Below are 18,652 nucleotides of genomic sequence, written 5' to 3'. Positions count from 1 at the left end.
TTGCATTATGGATGTATGATGGGAACTCAGCAGTGCAACCAATTTATCACCATTGGTGCCAGTTTCACGGAGGACCGTAGATGTGCGCCAAAAAAAGATCGTGACTGTCATGTCTGGAAATTAGTTTGTGGTCTGCCGCCACTTAATTTTGGGTGAAAACTACCAACACAATGAAAAATAGTCTAGATGAACAACGTTGAGTCAAATAAATGGTTACCTTTCAACATCGCGAAAAAGTTAAATATATTATCAACGTAATCCAATAATTTATTGTGACGATTCATTTTCAAATATTTTGATGAAATCAGGCATCCCTGCAAGCAGCTGATCGGTGTTGACAAACGAGGGGAAACCAACTAGTAAAATAACTTTTACATAACACAAGGGGTGTACAGATAGTAAATAGTTCGCGCAGTACAATATAGGTGGAACTAGTGCATCACGAAAAATTATTTTTATAAGAATTTACTCATACTGTCATGTCTGTTAGTCTGTGGTTACGCGGCCTCAAATTCTCTAAGTCCCAAAGGCGATTTTTTACATTTTTTACGGTTAGTTTTGAGGCTTTTTTACACAGATTTCCGAAGTAACGCGGTACGTATCTCCCGCGTAAAAAGAGACCTCAGTGTAAACTAAGCGATGATATTTTGGCCGTTAACAGATCGTAGTTATTTAGGGGTTTTAGTACCGCATGGCTACTGGTTTTGTGCTAAGTTCTCATAACTATTTTCATTCTACGTTTCGTCTACGGCTCATCAGTGCGTCAGTAGTTTATGATAAACTGCTAACGCCACCTAGCGGTTCACCATAAACCGCTGTCTGCTCAGTTCAAGTTAATGCTATTTACAAATTATCGCTTCTGATTTTTTTCTGCAAGCACCGGTACCGGTAATGATGTAGAATACGAATACAAAATTTAAAAAAATGATGTAGAATACGGATACAAAAATAAAAAATAAATTTGTTCCCGATCGTCTGAATTGAATTCTTGAATGTATCGAGGCCAGCCCGCGCCCTGATTCAAACATAGGTGCCACAATTCTCGTTCGGTAGAATGGCGCTCATATTTCGGGAAGGTCCCGGTACGACGGTTATTCAGGGTAGAACGTGTACGATTGCTACGGCTTCAAAAGAGATAGACGCATCGATCGGCGTGATTCATTTCGACTATTTAGTCGTAATTAAGGGTTTCCTTCAGGAGCAGGAATTCCGCTTGAGTTCCCGGTTTAAATACGTTAACGCACAAAATCTATTTCATTAGCTCGTGCGCCTCGATGATCAGCTGATGCGATTCGCGATCAGTCATGATAACCAGATGTTTCGAATAGGGATTTTCCGCATATTTCTTCGCTTTTCTCGGCGAGCGAAATAAGACCAACGGATCAATGTATACCGAAGTATTTGATCTGCAATGGAGGGTAAAATAGAGTTAATGTCCTTGGTAAATTGATGATTCATAGCTAGTACAAGCGAATATGCCCTGCTAGCAACTTTTTTCTAATCAATCCGCGCCCCGATTTTCTACCGCCAGTTCACCATGCGCTACGCACATCTAGTCAAATAGCTGCTATACCCAAGTAACAATTCGAATACCTAATGGTTTCGATTGTAATTTATAGGAGTTTTGTTATTGATTTTTCAATCACTATTTGTTTTATGACGACTATAATAAATGTCTCTTTTGACAAGTAATTTCATAGTTTTTAAAGCTTCTATAAAACTTTTTACCTAGACTAACAACTGGACTAAAAATAAAACAATGTGTACTAGAATAAAACCATGCAAACACTCTTAATATTGCTTTCAAACATTTTCTTTAAAACATTATTGTTTGTTAAATTCTTTCATAAATCTAGTTTTGTGTGTGTGCGTGTTCATTGGATCACAGTTTCACTCAGAGCAAATTTGAGGGTTCTGAAGTACATTTATGACACATTTGTTGTGGGCTATTTGATTTATTGCTTCTTGGGTTAAGTGTAATTTGCTTTAAAGAAAATTTCATGGCCGCCATTATGAAGTCCTATACCGTAGCATTTATTGACATCAAATATACTTCGAAATGCAAAAACGAATAAAAATGATGGGCTTTAATGATTCATTTTCAGAACATATACACAAGTTTTAATGCCACGAAATAGTTTTATACAAAAATGACGAAGAATCACAAAAAATAATTTTCAAAAATCATGGAGATTTTTGCTAAAACTGCATTTATTTTAAGGCGATTAGTTATAATTCTTATTTTTGTCCAATCATTCACGATAAAAATAAAAGCGCATGAAGTTTTTACGTTCGGAAAAACCTCAAACTTGTAAATAAAATTCAATATATTCTTACTGGTTGCATTCAAAGCAGACATGACACATACATAGCCATGAAAAATATTATCAAAACGACCATTTATTCATAGCGGAATTCATTCCTTCCGAATAAATTAAATGTTGATCGTAAAGCTGGTTTCAAAATTTTCTTGAATTTGGAGTTTTAACGTAGGTTTATGCTAATTCTTCATTTTGCTTTATAAACCTTATGAAGAATGGTCCACTTGGCAGAAACATGCTCTTATAAAGGTTTTCAGTAGGCTTTCATGGAGTTTAAAGTTTTAATGCAAGATTTATTATGTAGCATTGAAGACAGCTACAAGTATTTATTAATATTAAAATTGTTACTTGGGATATGTCTGCCTTTTCGGGGTGTTTTGGGCGAAAGTCAATGCTAAGCTCGTCTTATTTTTTTTGGTTCACAGAAATCCGCATTTCTTCTGGTTCACAGAAACAATTTGTTTTTGTTTTGAGATTATTTATATAGTACGTTCCATTGAAAAAAAAAACATTCGTAGCCACGGTTCTGGTAACTGTTATCTAAAATCAACAGTTTTCGACTTTTGTTGCCAGTTTCAATTAGGTTTTTTACCGTCACTGCTAACCTCAATCGGATGAACACTTTTTGACAGTCCAGCAGTACTGTTTGTAAACAGAAATTTCTTTTGTTTGTTTATTGACAAATTGGATCAGACCATTTACGGTCGCCTAAATAAAGTTTTTAAACATTTGTTCACGATTGAATACGGTTCGTTGTTACTAGTTGCAAAGTGTAAAGATGATTGTTTTAGATGTGCTCTTCGATTTTTGTTCAGGCTTGTTTGTAAACAGTACCGCTGAACTGTCAAGGATGAATACTTGTTCATTTGTGTCGTCACGATAAAAAACCTAATAGATTTTCAAGCAACTTCGTTTTGACATTACCAGTTACTGAGGGGTAGTTAAATTTTCGATACAGTTTAGATAGACGAGTGGCAGGTCGTGTCGTCGATGGTACCTTTGCATCGAATCACTATTATACTGTCAGGTTTAACCTGATTTGGGTTACCTCGTATTAACCGTAACATTTACTGTATAGAGCGAGCGTGTATAAAATATGAAGTGAAATCTGTATCTGTCATGGCTGATGATCAATATATCAACAAAATAACTTGTGATTATTTTTGAACAGATTTTTCGGTAGATTTACCACAAACGCTGTGAAATAACGCAAGTCTTCTTTCGCTTTTCGTTTATAAGTGTGTTACGACAGGCTGGATTAGGTAAGGCAATGTGGATTGCAATAGTAGTTGCGTAACGAAACCACACACTTCAGTGAAACTTTTGTATATTGTTTTTCTTCAAAACTAGAGGGAAACTGTTGTAAACCTACCTCGTCTGGAGGTTGTTCTTCCAGTCCAAATGGATATGGCCGAGTCGTGTCGCTTGTGTCTACGTCAAAAATCGGACACAATTCCTGTAAAGATGGAAGACGACGAATTACGGCAGAAAATCGATCGTATTTTCTACTTTCAGGTTCGTTGCCCTCTTGTAAATGTAAAGAAACTTTCAAAAATAAAGTTTTTTTCGAATTACAGGTCATTCGGAATCACGGTGCTCCTAGTATGATTTGCAATTCTTGCGAACAGACGGTCATAATGTTCTACGAATATGCCGAGCAAGTGCTTAAGAATCAACAGTTCCTTCGCTCAACGTTAGTTCCATCCACTTCGTCGACGTCACTCAGCATAACCAGCTCGAAGGAATCGACTGGACTAGATACTAATGTTGATGACTCTTCGATCAAGCTTGAGTATGCTGTTAAGAAAGAACCGGACGAAACGGAGTGGGTTGCAGTGGACACCTACTGCGAAACTACGATCGGTACAATGCAATCTAATTCTGAAGAGTTATCGACTGTCCCACACGTAGACGGTATAGACATCGATTATAAAATAGATAGTGACTGGAAGATGAATGATTCTGCCGAAGAAGAGGACGACGATGAATCGGACGATTCACAGTCCGACGCAGATGACGATTGGAATGATGGCGAAGAATCGATGGAAGAAACCAAACCCAAACGGAAGTATACACCTCGGAAATATAAAAAGCCGTTGAATGCTGCTAATAAACCGGAGAAGAAAGAGCGAAAGCAACGGGAAAAAGCAGACGGACCCTCGATAGATGAGTTAGTGCTAGAGCATTACAAGCTTTCATGTGATTTATGTGCGGAGCCGTTGGAAGATTTCACAGATCTGCGCAAGCACTACAAATACGTTCATGATCAACCGGGTTACCTGAAGTGTTGCAATAAGAAAATTTTCAAAAAATGTTGGATGGTCGAACACATTCAGCTGCATCTGAATCCGGATGCATTTCATTGCGATATTTGTAATAAGAGCTACAGTTCCAGTAAGGTACTGAAGGAACACACCAAAGAAGTTCATTCGCCAAACGAGAATCGCCCGTTCAAGTGTGAAACTTGTCTGAAACCGTTTGTGTCGCATGCACACCTGAATGCCCACGTGATGGTGGCACACGGATCGGTTCCGTGTCCGCAGTGTCCAAAGGTTCTTGCGTCCCAGGGTTCGCTGAAGAAGCATCTGGTGGCGATGCACGGCGACGGTGAACAGTATGTGTGTGATGTGTGTGCTCGTGTGTTTCGGTCCAAGCAGTGTTTCGACACGCACGTCAAAGGTCACTTGGGCACTCGGTTGGAAAACAAAGTACAGTGCAGTGTTTGCTCCGTTTGGCTTACCGACAAGTACTGTCTGACGAAGCATGTGCGCCGGATGCATGTCGCACCGGATCTCCCCTTGTCGTGTGAGCTCTGTGGCAAGCAAGTCCGCAACCAGGATGCCCTCAATTGTCACATGCGCCGGACTCACACGGAGAGCCGGTTCGAATGTGACATTTGCCACAAAAAATTCAAACGACCGCACCATATGAGAGTATGTTGCTCTTGTCCGGAGATGATTTCTAGGTTATCACCTTTTTTTTTGCATTTTCAGGAACACGTGGCAATCCATCATACCGGAGAGGATCTGTATGGGTGCAATCATTGTCCGGATCGGTTTAACACTAAGAACAAGCAGTACATGCATCGAAAGACTGTCCATCCGGTCGAGTGGGAAGAAGAAATGCGAAAACGAATAATGAAGGTCCCTTGAAATTGGGAGTTCATATTCGAAAAGGGGTTATATTTTTGACAATTTTCGATGTGACGAAGCGGATGAAGACTAATAAAAGTTTGTCAGTGAGTAAGTGCCGTGGTTTTCATTTCATCTTGAATGTACAATTGTCTTAAACAAGCAAATAATCGAAAATGCATCTACTTTGATACAATATTTAGTACAGCTATTGCGGTATCGAGTTTCTGGAGGAACACAATACTGCTCATTTTTTTTGTGTGGCCCTGCATCAAACAATACACATCGCTAAAGTAACTATCCCCTATCACTATTAGTTTTTAAGAAATAAAATCCTTTTTCTGATACTGGTTGACGATCTAATGTTGAAGAAATATTTGATACATCAAAGCATGAGCAGCAGCTTGTGCAAGACCAAAGCCGAAGTGAAACAGTTCCTCGATGCTTTCTCCTGTCCTATAACTCCAGATGACACAACACTTCAGTTGATCAAGAAAAGACGACGCATCGGCGTATTCAACGGTAGAAAGCGGGACTACAAAGGATGGCGTGCTCGGTTGCTGGCACATCTGGATCAGTTACAATTAGGTCACACTCTGGAACGGACTCCCCCGGAAGAGCACATTGAACTGGGGAAAAGCGTGGACGAAATGCAATGTCCATCCTACGATAAATTGTACCAGCAAAGGTGTGAACAGGACTGTGATGCTATCGACGAGTTTTGCATGTCGATTGCAGGTGCACCTCTGGACGAAATTTCGGCCTGCACATACGCCAAAGAAGTGCTGGTCACTCTGGACAAAATTTATCTCATTAAGACAGAAACGGAAGCTTAGCTGCTAGTAACAATAATATTTGTAAGGTTAAAGTGCTGAATAAATATATCCTTTTTATTAAACTTTTTGTATATCATTTCGGAGTAGAGTTAGATCGAGATTTATCAAAAAACTGCGATTTCTCATGTTCGGAGAATTTGTGATCGAACTTACTGATTCGTAAGATTTCAGCAACATTTTCTTTTTAATAGAGATCCAAATTCGAGATCTAGTGAAGCTATAGGGCAATAACTTAATACATTTAGTAGTGTTGTGGTGCCTTTCTCATTAACATTTCCGGAACCGGAGACTGTCGCAGTTGCAGGAAGTTTTTAGGGCCATTAACTATAAGTTCAAATAGTATTACAATCTGCTTCGAAAATTTCCTACTTTTTCGTGTTATCAACTATATGAATGAAAGACATTTTTATCTTTCAATAATTGGAAGTCGGATCCGGATAAAATTTAACCTCATTCAATAAGATAATGTTTTGTGATAGGATTTTAAATCAATTTTGGTCACAGCATGTATGTAACAGATCGGCTGAAAAGTTCGTATCGTTTCTATGAGAGGGCGCCACTAGATCCATACCATTTTCAGTTAGTACCAACCTTCAAAAGATACGTGTATAAATATGACAGCTGTCTGATTATTAGTTTGTGAGATATTGCATTTTGAGTGAAGCTACTTTTGTTATTGTGAAAAAAATTGAAAAAAAGGAATTTCGTGTGTTGATGAAACACTACTTTTTGATGAAAAAAAGTGCCGCCGATACCAAAAAATGGCTTGATGAGTGTTATCCAGACTCTGCACCGGGCGAAGCAACAATTCGTAAGTGGTTTTCAAAATTTCGTACTGGTCATATGAGCACCGAAGACGATGAACGCAGTGGACGTCCAAAAGAGGCTGTTACCGATGAAAACGTGAAAAAAATCCACAAAATGATTTTCAATGACCGTAAAGTGAAGTTGATCGAGACACCCTAAAGATATCAAAGGAACGTGTTGGACATATTATTCACGAATATTTGGATATGAGAAAGCTTTGTGCAAAATGGGTGCCGCGTGAGCTCACAATCGATCAAAAACAACAACGAAAAACCATGCTGAAATTGAACGAATTCTGCTTCGAATTGCTCCCTCATCCACCGTATTCTCCAGATTTGGCCCCCAGTGACTTTTTCCTGTTCTCAGACCTCAAGAGAATGTTCGATGGTAAAAAATTTAGAAGCAATGAAGAGGTAATCGCTGAAACTTGTGTGGTACAACAATTAGTCGACAACACTGCGTACAACATATTCCTATATATCCCAACTTTCTTATATTATCCGCACACGTATCCTACCATTCATATATCTCCCACCTCACGCAACTTCGAATAAGGCGCATTTCTTAGCAAGTCGTCGAGAAGGTAAGACACTCGCAGATACGGCGAAGAGCGATGAGTGATTCCTCGGTTCCGAGTTATTCACAAAACTGAGGCCAATTTTGAGGCAAAGGACAAATCGTACTACAAAAATGGTATCGAAAAGTTGAAAGATCGCTATAATCGCTGTATCGCCTCTGATGGCAATTATGTTGAATAATAAAAACGAATTTTGGCAAAAAAATGTGTGTTTCTATTAAACGATACGAACTTTTCAGCCGAACTGTTACCGGTACGATATGTCGTCGATATTACTGTACTACCGGCTGTAAAAATTCATATACATCTCGAAGCATGCAATTCCGATGCAAATATCTTTACAAATGAACTTGAATCCGTGATTCTGTTTCCTTCAAACTCGTACTCATGTTTGTACGGTTCCGATAGACTCGCTTGTGTTTTCAAAATCGAGCTTCGGTGTTGGTTTTCGTTTTCTTAATCGCGTGTACGAAACCGAACACCGCGAACAGCGAGCTTGGTTCGTAGAGGCGGTAGTGTGTTCTTCTTACGTATCACCACATGTACGTACCGGTGCTCTTTATAAGACGGTTTGAATTTTTTTGACACTCATCACCTTGTAGTTCTGTAACCGGAACTAGTACTGTTATAGTGCCGTTTAATTCTACTATATCGCGTCATTACACTCTCACAAAGTAACTGTTTTTACAAAAGTGTATCAAACGTTATAATACAGATACGTATTTCGAATATTATTTATACTTTTCATCAGTGTATTAGGTTTTTAAGATTTATTGAAAGGGTGCTGCTTCTTGTTGTTCCTTTTATATGAAACGGAAGTAGGTAGATTCCTAACAACAGGAAGAAATACCAAAGAAAAACTATTGCAACCGGAAGTCAGATCCAAATGAAGCTCGGGAGATATGTATGGAATAGACATAAGATATAAGACATTTGAACCTACGTTTGTGAAAAACGAGAAAAGTTTGGCCATCAACTAGCAAGGCCTATCGATTGGAACTGATTTGAGTCCCCAGCAATCCCATTTTCCGTGTTTTGCAGCACTACTCTGTATAACTACTTGAAATGTTCAACATTCTTTATCCTGTAATTTCGGAACCGGAAGTCGCACCCAGATGAAATTCAGAAGTTTTGTATAGAACCATAAGACCATTCATTTGAATATAACTTTGTAAAACTCGGTCACGCCATATCTAAGAAAAATGAATAAGTAATTTGAAATTGCAATTTTTACACTAAACACCCTTGAAAATAATTTTCTGGTAGATTCGTTAACGAAGCTAGTTTTTCAAATTACTTTTCTGATTACTATAGTAAGTTTTACAAGAATTTTCTTCAATTAAACAAAATAATATTTGAAAATACTATGAATTCTTTTGATGTGCATGTTAGTTTTTAGTATAGTCAATATTTGATATAAATCCAATTTCCAAGTAAAACAACTAGAATATTTTTGTTAATTCTACTATATAACACTAGTTCTATATTTTACCATAATTATGGTTAAATTGGCATCATATTAATTACGATTTTCAAGTAATAATTCTTGGTTCTCAAATTTACCACGAGTGTAGTATTTTAAAACATTGTGTTGCATTGGAAATTATCTTAAAATTGTTGCTGCGTAGGCAAAAAATAGAACAAGTTTTAATGAGTCGCCATCTTTGCGTATGGTTTGAATTTGCTTTTTCAATCGTGTTTATCGTGAAATGGTGAATGGGGAAAAATTTGAAATAATTGTTGACGATATCATTGCTGATGAAGGTTTAATCTCAGGTATGAATCTTTCTAAAAAAATATCCGAAAGTTAAGATTTTACTGTAGATGCAGACTCTTGAATGCTAAACCCTGCCTGTTCTACAATTTTTTTCAGAGTTATCTAAATAATGCTGAGAATGAAATAACTTTGTAGGCCATGGCATCACACTAGAATATTTGAAAATTCTAGATGCCACTGAATGACATTTTTAGATATCGAAATGGACAGAATATAAACACGTTGTGATGTAGTTATGCAGCTAGTTTTAACAAAATGTATAAAAACATATCGTTTTAATGTACATAGTGTTTCAACTATCATCTGTTACCATATACAGTGAATTTTAATTGAATTTATTATTATTTGCAGTCAAACAACTATATGTTTTTTTAATATCATTTATTTTACCCCGGCTTCAACCATTTTGGTCGTTCATCGGGGAGAAATACTATATGCATTTCAACTTCGATGTGGTATATCTTATTATTACCATAGGAAATATTACTCGAATAGTAAAATGGTAAAACATACTGTTTCAATTTGTTGTTAAAAATACTTTATGTACTTTGAAATAGGCATAGTATATCTTAGGATCTAAACACTTCTATCTAGCTCCTGAAAGTCGGTTCCCACATTATGGAAATGACGGAATGAGCAATGAATTCTTACTCGACTGCTCGATTTTTCAGTGCATGATCGGTCCCACATTATCGAAATGACGGAATGCCCCACATTATCAGATCCGAATGGATTCCGAACCGGCGAGAAATTTTAATTCGGAATTTCATATGGAAATCATAATGAATTCCGAATCAATTCCAACTCCAGTGCAACAACCGATTCCGAATGAACCGGTTCGCCTACAACCGGTTGATTCGGAAATCATTCGGAATTGAGTGAGAAGATGCGGACTGAATTGTCAATTCGTCTTCTTCTTCTTCTTTCCTGATTTTGCACGTTTTCGTGCTGATTTTCAGTTTATTTTTAAACGAAAACATTATATAACTGAATATACAAATTTAAATATTCATGTTTTTCGGATATACAGAACTAGTAAATAACCAGTTCTTCTCAGAATCCCAACATAAACTATTGAAATTCGCTGCAAATTAACAAAACGGCCTACCATAGTCAGCATCATCCATTCCTCTAGCTGGAGTGTAGTGAAATGGCTTAAGTCACTCAAATTTCACACTAACACATTCATAAAATGAGCGAATATTCAATTACATTTGTAATGTCACTGTCAATCAGGTTGATCGAGCAGCCAACTCAGGCGAAAATTCTAGCACTGAAAAATCATGCAGTCGAGTAAGAATTCATTACGCATTCCGTCATTTCGATAATGTGGGGCGTAATGAATTCTTACACGACTGCATGATTTTTCAGTGCTCGATCGGTTCAGTGCTGTAATTTTCGCCTGAGTTGGCTGCTCGATCAACCTGATTGACAGTGACATTATAAATGTCACTGAATATTCGCTCATTTTATGAATGTGTTAGTGTAAAATTTAGGCGACTTAAGCCATTTCATTACACTCCAGCTAGAGGAATGGATGATGCTGACTAAGGTAGGCCGTTTTGTTAATTTCCAGCGAATTTCAACAGTTTATGTTGGAATTCTAAGGCTGTGAACCATTTCGCGGTTAATTTTAACTTTTGGTTAAAATCTGACACTCGAGTGGTTATTTGGTGTCGAGTAGTTAAATTTGACTAAAACTGTGGCCCATTTCAAAATTTGACGGACGGAAAGTTATTTGGGTTTATTTTCCACTGGAAATAATTTCAACTAAAGAATTAGTATTAGAATTTTCATTGCGAGATTTTTTTCAGTGTTGGAAAATAACTATCGATTTGTCAAAAATAACCATGCTCTCGAGCAGGGTTATTTTTGACAACATAAAATTAACCACTCGAGTGTCAGATTTTAACCAAAAGTTAAAATTAACCGCGAAATGGTTCACAGCCTAAGAAGAACTGGTTATTTACTAGTTCTGTATATCCGAAAAACATGAATATTTCAATGTGTATAATCAGTTATGTAATGTTTTCATTTAAAAATAAACTGAAAATCAGCACGAAAACGTGCAAAAGCGGGAAAGAAGAAGAAGACAAATTGACAATTCAGTCCGCATCTTCTCACTCAATTCCGACTGATTTCCGAATCAACCGGTTGTAGGCGAAATTCATTCGGAATCGGTTGTTGCACTGGAGTTGAAATTGATTCGGAATTCATTATGATTTCCACATGAAATTCCGAATGAAAATTTCTCGCCGATTCGGAATTGATTCGGAATCCATTCGGATCTGATAATGTGGGGTTCAGTGCTAGAATTTTCGCTTGAGTTGGGTGCTCGATCAACCCGACCCTCTCAGCAGGCCGTTCAATTTTGTTGGTTTTTGAGCGCTTGTTGAACGACATATTGCACGAAATATTCGTTCAATTTGCTGGAACGGTTTGTTGTTGTTTTTTGTCTTGCAAAAATAGTGTGAAAATTAAGTGTTACCTTTACATAGAAAGAAAATTTGTTGTTATTCTACGTGAAGTAGAAGTATTGTGCATGTATGTATCGTTAGTTTAAACAAATAAGTGGAAAAAAACTTCAGAAATTCTGCAGTAAAACTAGTCCAATGGTGCTCCAACTCTTTATGTTAAAAATGGATCAACAATGGACCTCTGTATGCCGGGTTTGTTGAACGAAAAAAATGGCAATCGGTTCAACGGTCTGTTTCAAAATCGGAAAACGAAGGCCCCGTGTTTGCCTCCCGTTGAACGATTGATTGGACTTTCATTGGACCAATGATCCAACGTATTGGACCAATGAAGGACCATCGTTGAACGTTTTTTTCTAAGTGGGGATTGGTATTGTAAATGTCATTGAGTTTTCGCTCATTTTATGAATGTGTTAATGTAAAAGTTAGACGACTTACGCCATTTTATTATACTGCAGCTAAAGGAATGGATAATGCTGACTAAGGTAGAACTTTTTGTTCATTTCCAGCGAATTTCAACCAAAGATAAACTCAAGATGGAATAGTCTATGATTTTTCATATACCATTCAAATAGGACCCCCCGATGAAATCGGTTCACCGTCAGTTGCAGTACAACCCACTTGTACGCGGCGGGCAGATTTCCCCCCAGACGGCTGGCTATGACTGCCAGCCATTTTTGCCGGAATTCTGCCAGTACGGATGTGTAATGTCAGACGGAAAAAAATACGGATGTGTAATGTCAGAGACATAACTGGATGTCGTGAATACGAATAAAACCGACACCATTTCTTTATAATTTTGAATTGATAGTTGAACGATTGTGTGAATTGTGAAACTTTCCCTCTTTTTCTTTATTAGAATTTTAAACGATTTTTGATGTCGATTGTCCCATTTCGGATTTGCATATTTCATTGAAAGAAACTCTCAACGGACCAATTTGTGGAATTCTCTACGATATTTAGCACAGTTCGGAACATTGTTCTCGAACGATCCTCACACAGCGAAAAGTTCACAAATCAAATTATTTTGGATTTTCACTAAACTGTTGATTTTTACCTTCTATTTGCAAAAAAATAATCTTAATAGTTCTTTAGATAACATTTAGAGCCATTAGAACGGCTGATTCTATATAATGTTGTAAGCTTTTTGTTTTTCGTTTTCTTTCTCTCCAATGCAAACGACCAGAAGCTCTGTTGCATGATGCAATCGCTCTTGTTTGAGTTGAAACTAGCTTTGCGTACAAGCTCGCAGTGTCAAATGATGCGAAACTGGTTTAATGCGTCTTCTCGCCTTGACGACCGGAAGGCAAATAAGAACTACGATCCGAGCGTTTGAGGTTTTTTTCCACGCAGAAGGTGCGCTCTCTGATGCCGCTGTTTGAATGCGTCTTCTCGCCCCGACGTCTGCTTCCATCCAACAAATAAGAAGAAATGATCAATTTTCAACCACGGTTCTCCATTTATAACGTTCAGTTGAAGGTATGTGCTTGACTACCTTGTCATTGTCCTTGGGCAAAAAACCAAAGCGAAATCAAAGAGTTTTCCGCGTTGTTTTTAAATTTTGAGAAAACTTAATTTTTGAGTTGTTTGTGGTTATCTCATACTGTTCAAAATATTATCCTAAATTCGTGATCATATTTTTGATGAAATAGTGAAAGAATTATGTTGCTGCCATTAATACAAGTCGAGATATTGACGATTAGATTCTGCCCATTCTTCCATATGGCTAATTTTGAAAAGGCGCCCCATAGTAAAGTAAGTCGTATTCACGACAAAAGTTGCGTTTAACACTTAGGGAAATCGTGTGATAAGTGTTAAATATTTCTATAACAGGCAGAAGGATTTTGTTATCGTTCCGGAACGCAGCGGAACGTTTTGAAAGATCGCGGCGAACTGTCGAGTAGGTGGCAGTAGTGTTTCCAACGTATAGTAAATTTAAAATTTACACAGGATTTTGAAAAATTTAGTTCGAGCCTGCATATCTGTTATCTGTGTTGTATCAATAAAAAAAATCGCGTGAAACCCAAATTTGGCTATCTTTACAATTTTTTTCTCTGCATGTACTGCAAAAATAATATAGCAAAGAAATGATTTTTCTCGCACGAAAATAGATTTTTTGCATAGACAAACAATTTATAAATGATTTTACAAGTTAAAATTTGTTTTTCCTTGTATTTTGACAGATAAACATGCTCTCATTTCTCTAGTTGTGAAACACAACGTTGGATCGCCCATCGGCACATTGTCGCAAAACTGATTTACCGGTAGCGACACCTGCCAATGAAAAATAGAATCAAGAAAAGGAGGATTCTTTCGGAAATTTTCATATCGGCAGTAGTGATTTGCAACATTTTTATTGTTTATTCAATAGTACAAATAGATATCCTTATAGTTTCCTTATATCGCATTTTGGTGAGGAAAGGGTTCCAATCAGCTTTACAGCCCTGTTCAAAATGTATTTCCTCCCCGTTAGTTTGTATCAGGCTAAATTAGCGCATGGGCGCCACATAAACGCCTCTTTCAATATGAGGAATTTATATTATTACGCAACAGTTTTTATTATTTATTTATGTTGGTTTTCTTACTTTTGGTCATAGTTTATATTCTGTTTTACCTTAATTCCAGTAGTTGTATTCAATTGTGTTTAGTAAGTGTCTTTTGTTGTCATTCTATTTTATTTCCATTCCGTACTTTTGCTGCTATGTTATTTTTTTCCTTAAATGTAAAAGTTAGTTGTATGTGTTTTTTTCTTACCCATGTTCCATTTTGTATCTAAGATTTGCTAAGAGTGTTAATTAAATTATTTTCCAATTTTCAGCTTTCTTCTCTCAGTCTTCATTCTTCTCTTTCTACATTCTCAGTCGTCCATTTCCGAAAAAAAATGGATTAGTGTTTTTTAATAACATCTTTGACACTTGGGTCCCATAAGTATTACTACAGCATGTTCACTTTTCTTTATCTTCGGTTGATCCTTTACAGTGTTACCATCCGCTCAGGCATATTTGGGTATCTGGTGTACACTGACTCACAATCGAAATGCATCACTACCAATTTGATACAACGCACCCAAAGGCAAGGTAAAATGTATATTGTACATACACACAAAACCTATGCATACATGCATACACACAGGCACACACGCATACACAGATGCGTACATACCTACATGTATTCCACAAGCAAGCATCACAACATTGAGTTACTATTTCTATTCTAATAGATTCTAACTAAAATTTGTGTGCCAATAGTCATCTCATTAGTAGAGTCACCATGTTATTTTAGCAATCACTCGACTTTCAATAAATGAATTGTGATAAAATCGAATACAAAGTCTTTGCCTCGTCTCTAAGAAGCAATAACGCATAGCAGTAGCTCGGAAGTGGTTCAATACTGCTGTTTTAGCGAATCAAAATGCTCCAAATTTCATGTTACTTCTGAAATTATTCTATCAAACAGAGATAACAGATCTCACTATAACTAATGGTTCTCGTTTATGAAATGACTAATGGATTTGAGATGAATGAGGGTACCGTAGCCCAATTTCTATCTCTTCTAATGGTCGATCGAGCTGAAACGGTGGCCTTTATTACCATTCTTGCATGCACTTACTCTTACATTTCACTCACACATCATCTCACCCATCAGGTCCCAAACGATACATCCTCACAATACAAATTGGATGAACATCGTTTGACAGCTATCAGTGGTTTGCTGATTGGTTCAGTCATTATTATTTTATTTCATTCTACAATATTCTATCTCTCCCATTCCACAGTATTCCATGGTACACAAACCACCAATGAACGTCAAATATGTACTCGATTTACCGTTCATTTGTTGTCATCGTGTGAAACCCAATTGGGATACGCTCACTCCACGTAATTTCCACTTCACACTGGTAATAAGGGCCGGTAGTATGAAAATAAAACATAAAAAAGAGCTCACTTAAGCCCTACCGGCCTATCCAACCCCGGATGTTGGAGCGTAATGCAATCAACATCTTATTCATTTAATTCGTTCCATATCTTATTCATTTAATTCAATTATGGAACTAAAAACTATAACGCGTATCTTTATCAAATTGTAACGTTAATTGATTGTATATGACGATGTTTGCAATATCGTCAAGCCCACCAACCAATGGGAGGGCAATAGTACAAATAAATATCAGCAATAAAAGTACACTCGGAGTAGAAGACAGAGATGGCATTTCACCAGAGTTATACACGCTAGAGTCAGATTTTTGCCACACCGAGGATGCAAAAAACGAATCACCGCACAAAGAGGAAAGCGCACTTCTTCTCAGTGTCGAATAGACAGCATTTGAGTGTGTGCTTGTGGTTAAAGCAGCTGGCGCGAGTGAAACACATTCTCTTCGCATGAATCGCTCACACGCGCTCTCGTCTGTATACACCCAAGTGACCACTGGCGCGTGATGGCGAGCGAACACTTCTGTGAACTTCAATTAATAGAGAGTAGATCTGGCCTTGCTATGAAAAATTTGCAAGGAAAACCGAAAATTTTACGATAAATTGTTTTATTTTGCTGATTTTGCGTATCCACGCTTCATCTACACTAAGAAAAAAACCATAGTAACCGTAACCTGTTTTTCATTGTCATTTCAACTATACGCTTAAAAAGTGTCAACAATCATGATAAATGACTATTCACCATTTGTATTGTATAAATTACTTGACAACAAAGACTACGACTTGACTGAACTATTTGTATTTATGACTTTTCTGGCATGGTCATCCTGACAATGGTAGTCATCTCAAATATAAGAACAAATAGTTAAAATCACAATTTCTAGTAAGGTGAAATTGCTCTCGAGCCTTGATATATATGAGAAGCGAAATAGTTATTGCTACTAGTAAATATGTTCACAATATAATAATGTTACCATAAATAGATACATGGTTTAAAAGACGATTTTGAAGTTTGAAAACGCTATTCATGTAGTCCATATCAACAGAATTTATGTAGTAAGCACATTATCGTACAGTGTTTTTCAACCTACTATGTATTACATTTGTGCTGACTATACAAATTGTCAATGAACAGGTGTACTGTTATTGTCACATAAAGTTACAATTTAGCAGAAAATTTCGTACATGGGTAACACATCAGTGATGGATTTGAACAAAATATTCTATATTGTGACTGTGTACTTTGGTAGGTCTTGCAGGTGGGTAAAGTTTGTAGCCTTACTATAGTTTCCGTCGTTGAAATTCAATTTTTCAACAATTTTTCCGTCAACGGCTATGTTTTCTAGTGAAATCAACATCACGTATACGGTTTATTATTCATTATCGTTCGCTGTAGAAACAACATCAAGCGATTGATGAAAAGGAAGATTATCATTTGATTCCCGGATTCAATTCGCTCGAATCCGACGGAAAATCGCAGGTGGGTATCGAGGTTTGCATCTGGACTTGGCTAATAATTTCTTTCCTGCTGCCAATTCCTGCTTCAGGAAAAACTCCACCGGACAGAGCCTTGGATCAACTGATGCTATCAAGCAATGCTAAGCAATATTTCACCAGGTATATTATCATTTGATTTGATGCGAAAATAAAATAGAGTTTAATGAAATTATTTTGTTGTTCTTATTTTAGAATTTAAATTCATAAAACTTTTCAACATTAGCTCACGTTTTGCTGATCTTCAGCATTGTTGAATCAAGCACTGCTTTTAGTTTCAAAATAACTAGAAATGAAATGTCAAAAATACCATGACTCTGGTTATAGCAAAAACTTCAATGTAAAAAAAATATTCGGTCATGGTTAGGCTAACCATCTCAATCGTATTAGTTATTCATACAATACACTGTTCAATATTACTATTCTAGAGCCGATACCATTCATAGTAAACATGAACTTAACTATTGTTGAAATTATCTGATTTCATAGTCGGCTGAAAACCACTATACCACAGACTAACAGACATGACAGTATGAGTAAATTCTAATAAAAATTATTTTTCGTGATGCACTAGTTCCACCTATATTGTACTGCGCGAACTATTTACTATCTGTACACCCCTTGTGTTATGTAAAAGTTTTTTTACTAGTTGGTTTCCCCTCGTTTGTCAACACCGATCAGCTGCTTGCAGGGATGCCTGATTTCATCAAAATATTTGAAAATGAATCGTCACAATGATTTATTGGATTACGTTGATAATATATTTAACTTTTTCTTGATGTTGGAGGGTAACCATTTATTCGACTCAAATTTGTTCATCTAGACTATTTTTTATTGTGTTGGTAGTTTTCACCCGAAATTAAGTGGCGGCAGACCAGAAGCAAGTAAATATTGTAACAAAACGGGTTCGATTTTTTATTGAGTTGGAGGATGAGAAGTAGGCGCAATTATGTATATAGTTTAGGCAATATCAAAGATAAACTCAAGATAGAGTAGTCTGCGATTTCTTAGGTATCATTTGAATAGGACCCCTCGATGAGCTCGGTTCACTGTCAATTTGAGTATTTTGAAGCAAAACAACAAGTGTCTGATCACTAGATGCGTCGTAACTATGACAATGATTGTTTATGTTTGGAAAAATATCAAGTTACAGTATGAACGATATTGAGAAATTTCGCTTTATATCAGTGATTCTTAGAATAAGAAAGTGAAAACTACTTAGAACCATTGTCTAGAATTTATTTAGTTTGTTATAGCCTCATCCCATGAAGCATCAGTTGTGGCAAGAAATCATTATATGCTGAAT

At 36.8% G+C, this 18,652-nt stretch overlaps 1 protein-coding gene and 1 long non-coding RNA gene across 2 annotated transcripts; both read left to right on the top strand.

Annotated features, from left to right (window-relative positions):
* The first annotated feature begins 3,428 nt into the window (after positions 1–3,428).
* On the top strand, positions 3,429–5,567 carry LOC131437996 (transcription factor grauzone-like). The gene is made up of 4 exons (XM_058607725.1): positions 3,429–3,583; positions 3,672–3,836; positions 3,899–5,254; positions 5,315–5,567. Exons 2-4 carry the CDS (start codon positions 3,723–3,725, stop codon positions 5,471–5,473), a joined length of 1,629 nt encoding a protein of 542 aa, XP_058463708.1. The 5' UTR covers positions 3,429–3,583; positions 3,672–3,722; the 3' UTR covers positions 5,474–5,567.
* Positions 5,568–17,242: 11,675 nt separating this feature from the next.
* On the top strand, positions 17,243–17,518 carry LOC131439294 (uncharacterized). Its single transcript, XR_009231096.1, has 2 exons — positions 17,243–17,332; positions 17,400–17,518. It is a non-coding gene; the product is annotated as an uncharacterized LOC131439294 (long non-coding RNA).
* Positions 17,519–18,652: the final 1,134 nt, after the last annotated feature.

The sequence above is a fragment of the Malaya genurostris genome, chromosome 3, assembly GCF_030247185.1.
Source record: "Malaya genurostris strain Urasoe2022 chromosome 3, Malgen_1.1, whole genome shotgun sequence".
NCBI lineage: Eukaryota > Metazoa > Arthropoda > Insecta > Diptera > Culicidae > Malaya > Malaya genurostris.
Note: the sequence above shows the minus strand (reverse complement) of the source record. Positions and strands in the feature narration are given on the sequence as shown.

Excerpts from the sequence above, each read along its gene's own strand:
- LOC131437996 (XM_058607725.1), top strand. The coding sequence starts at position 3,723 with ATGGATATGGCCGAGTCGTGTCGCTTGTGTCTACGTCAAAAATCGGAC. Across the intron at positions 3,837-3,898 it reads ATCGTATTTTCTACTTTCAG|GTCATTCGGAATCACGGTGC; the intron begins GTTCGTTGCCCT and ends TTCGAATTACAG. Across the intron at positions 5,255-5,314 it reads AACGACCGCACCATATGAGA|GAACACGTGGCAATCCATCA; the intron begins GTATGTTGCTCT and ends TTGCATTTTCAG.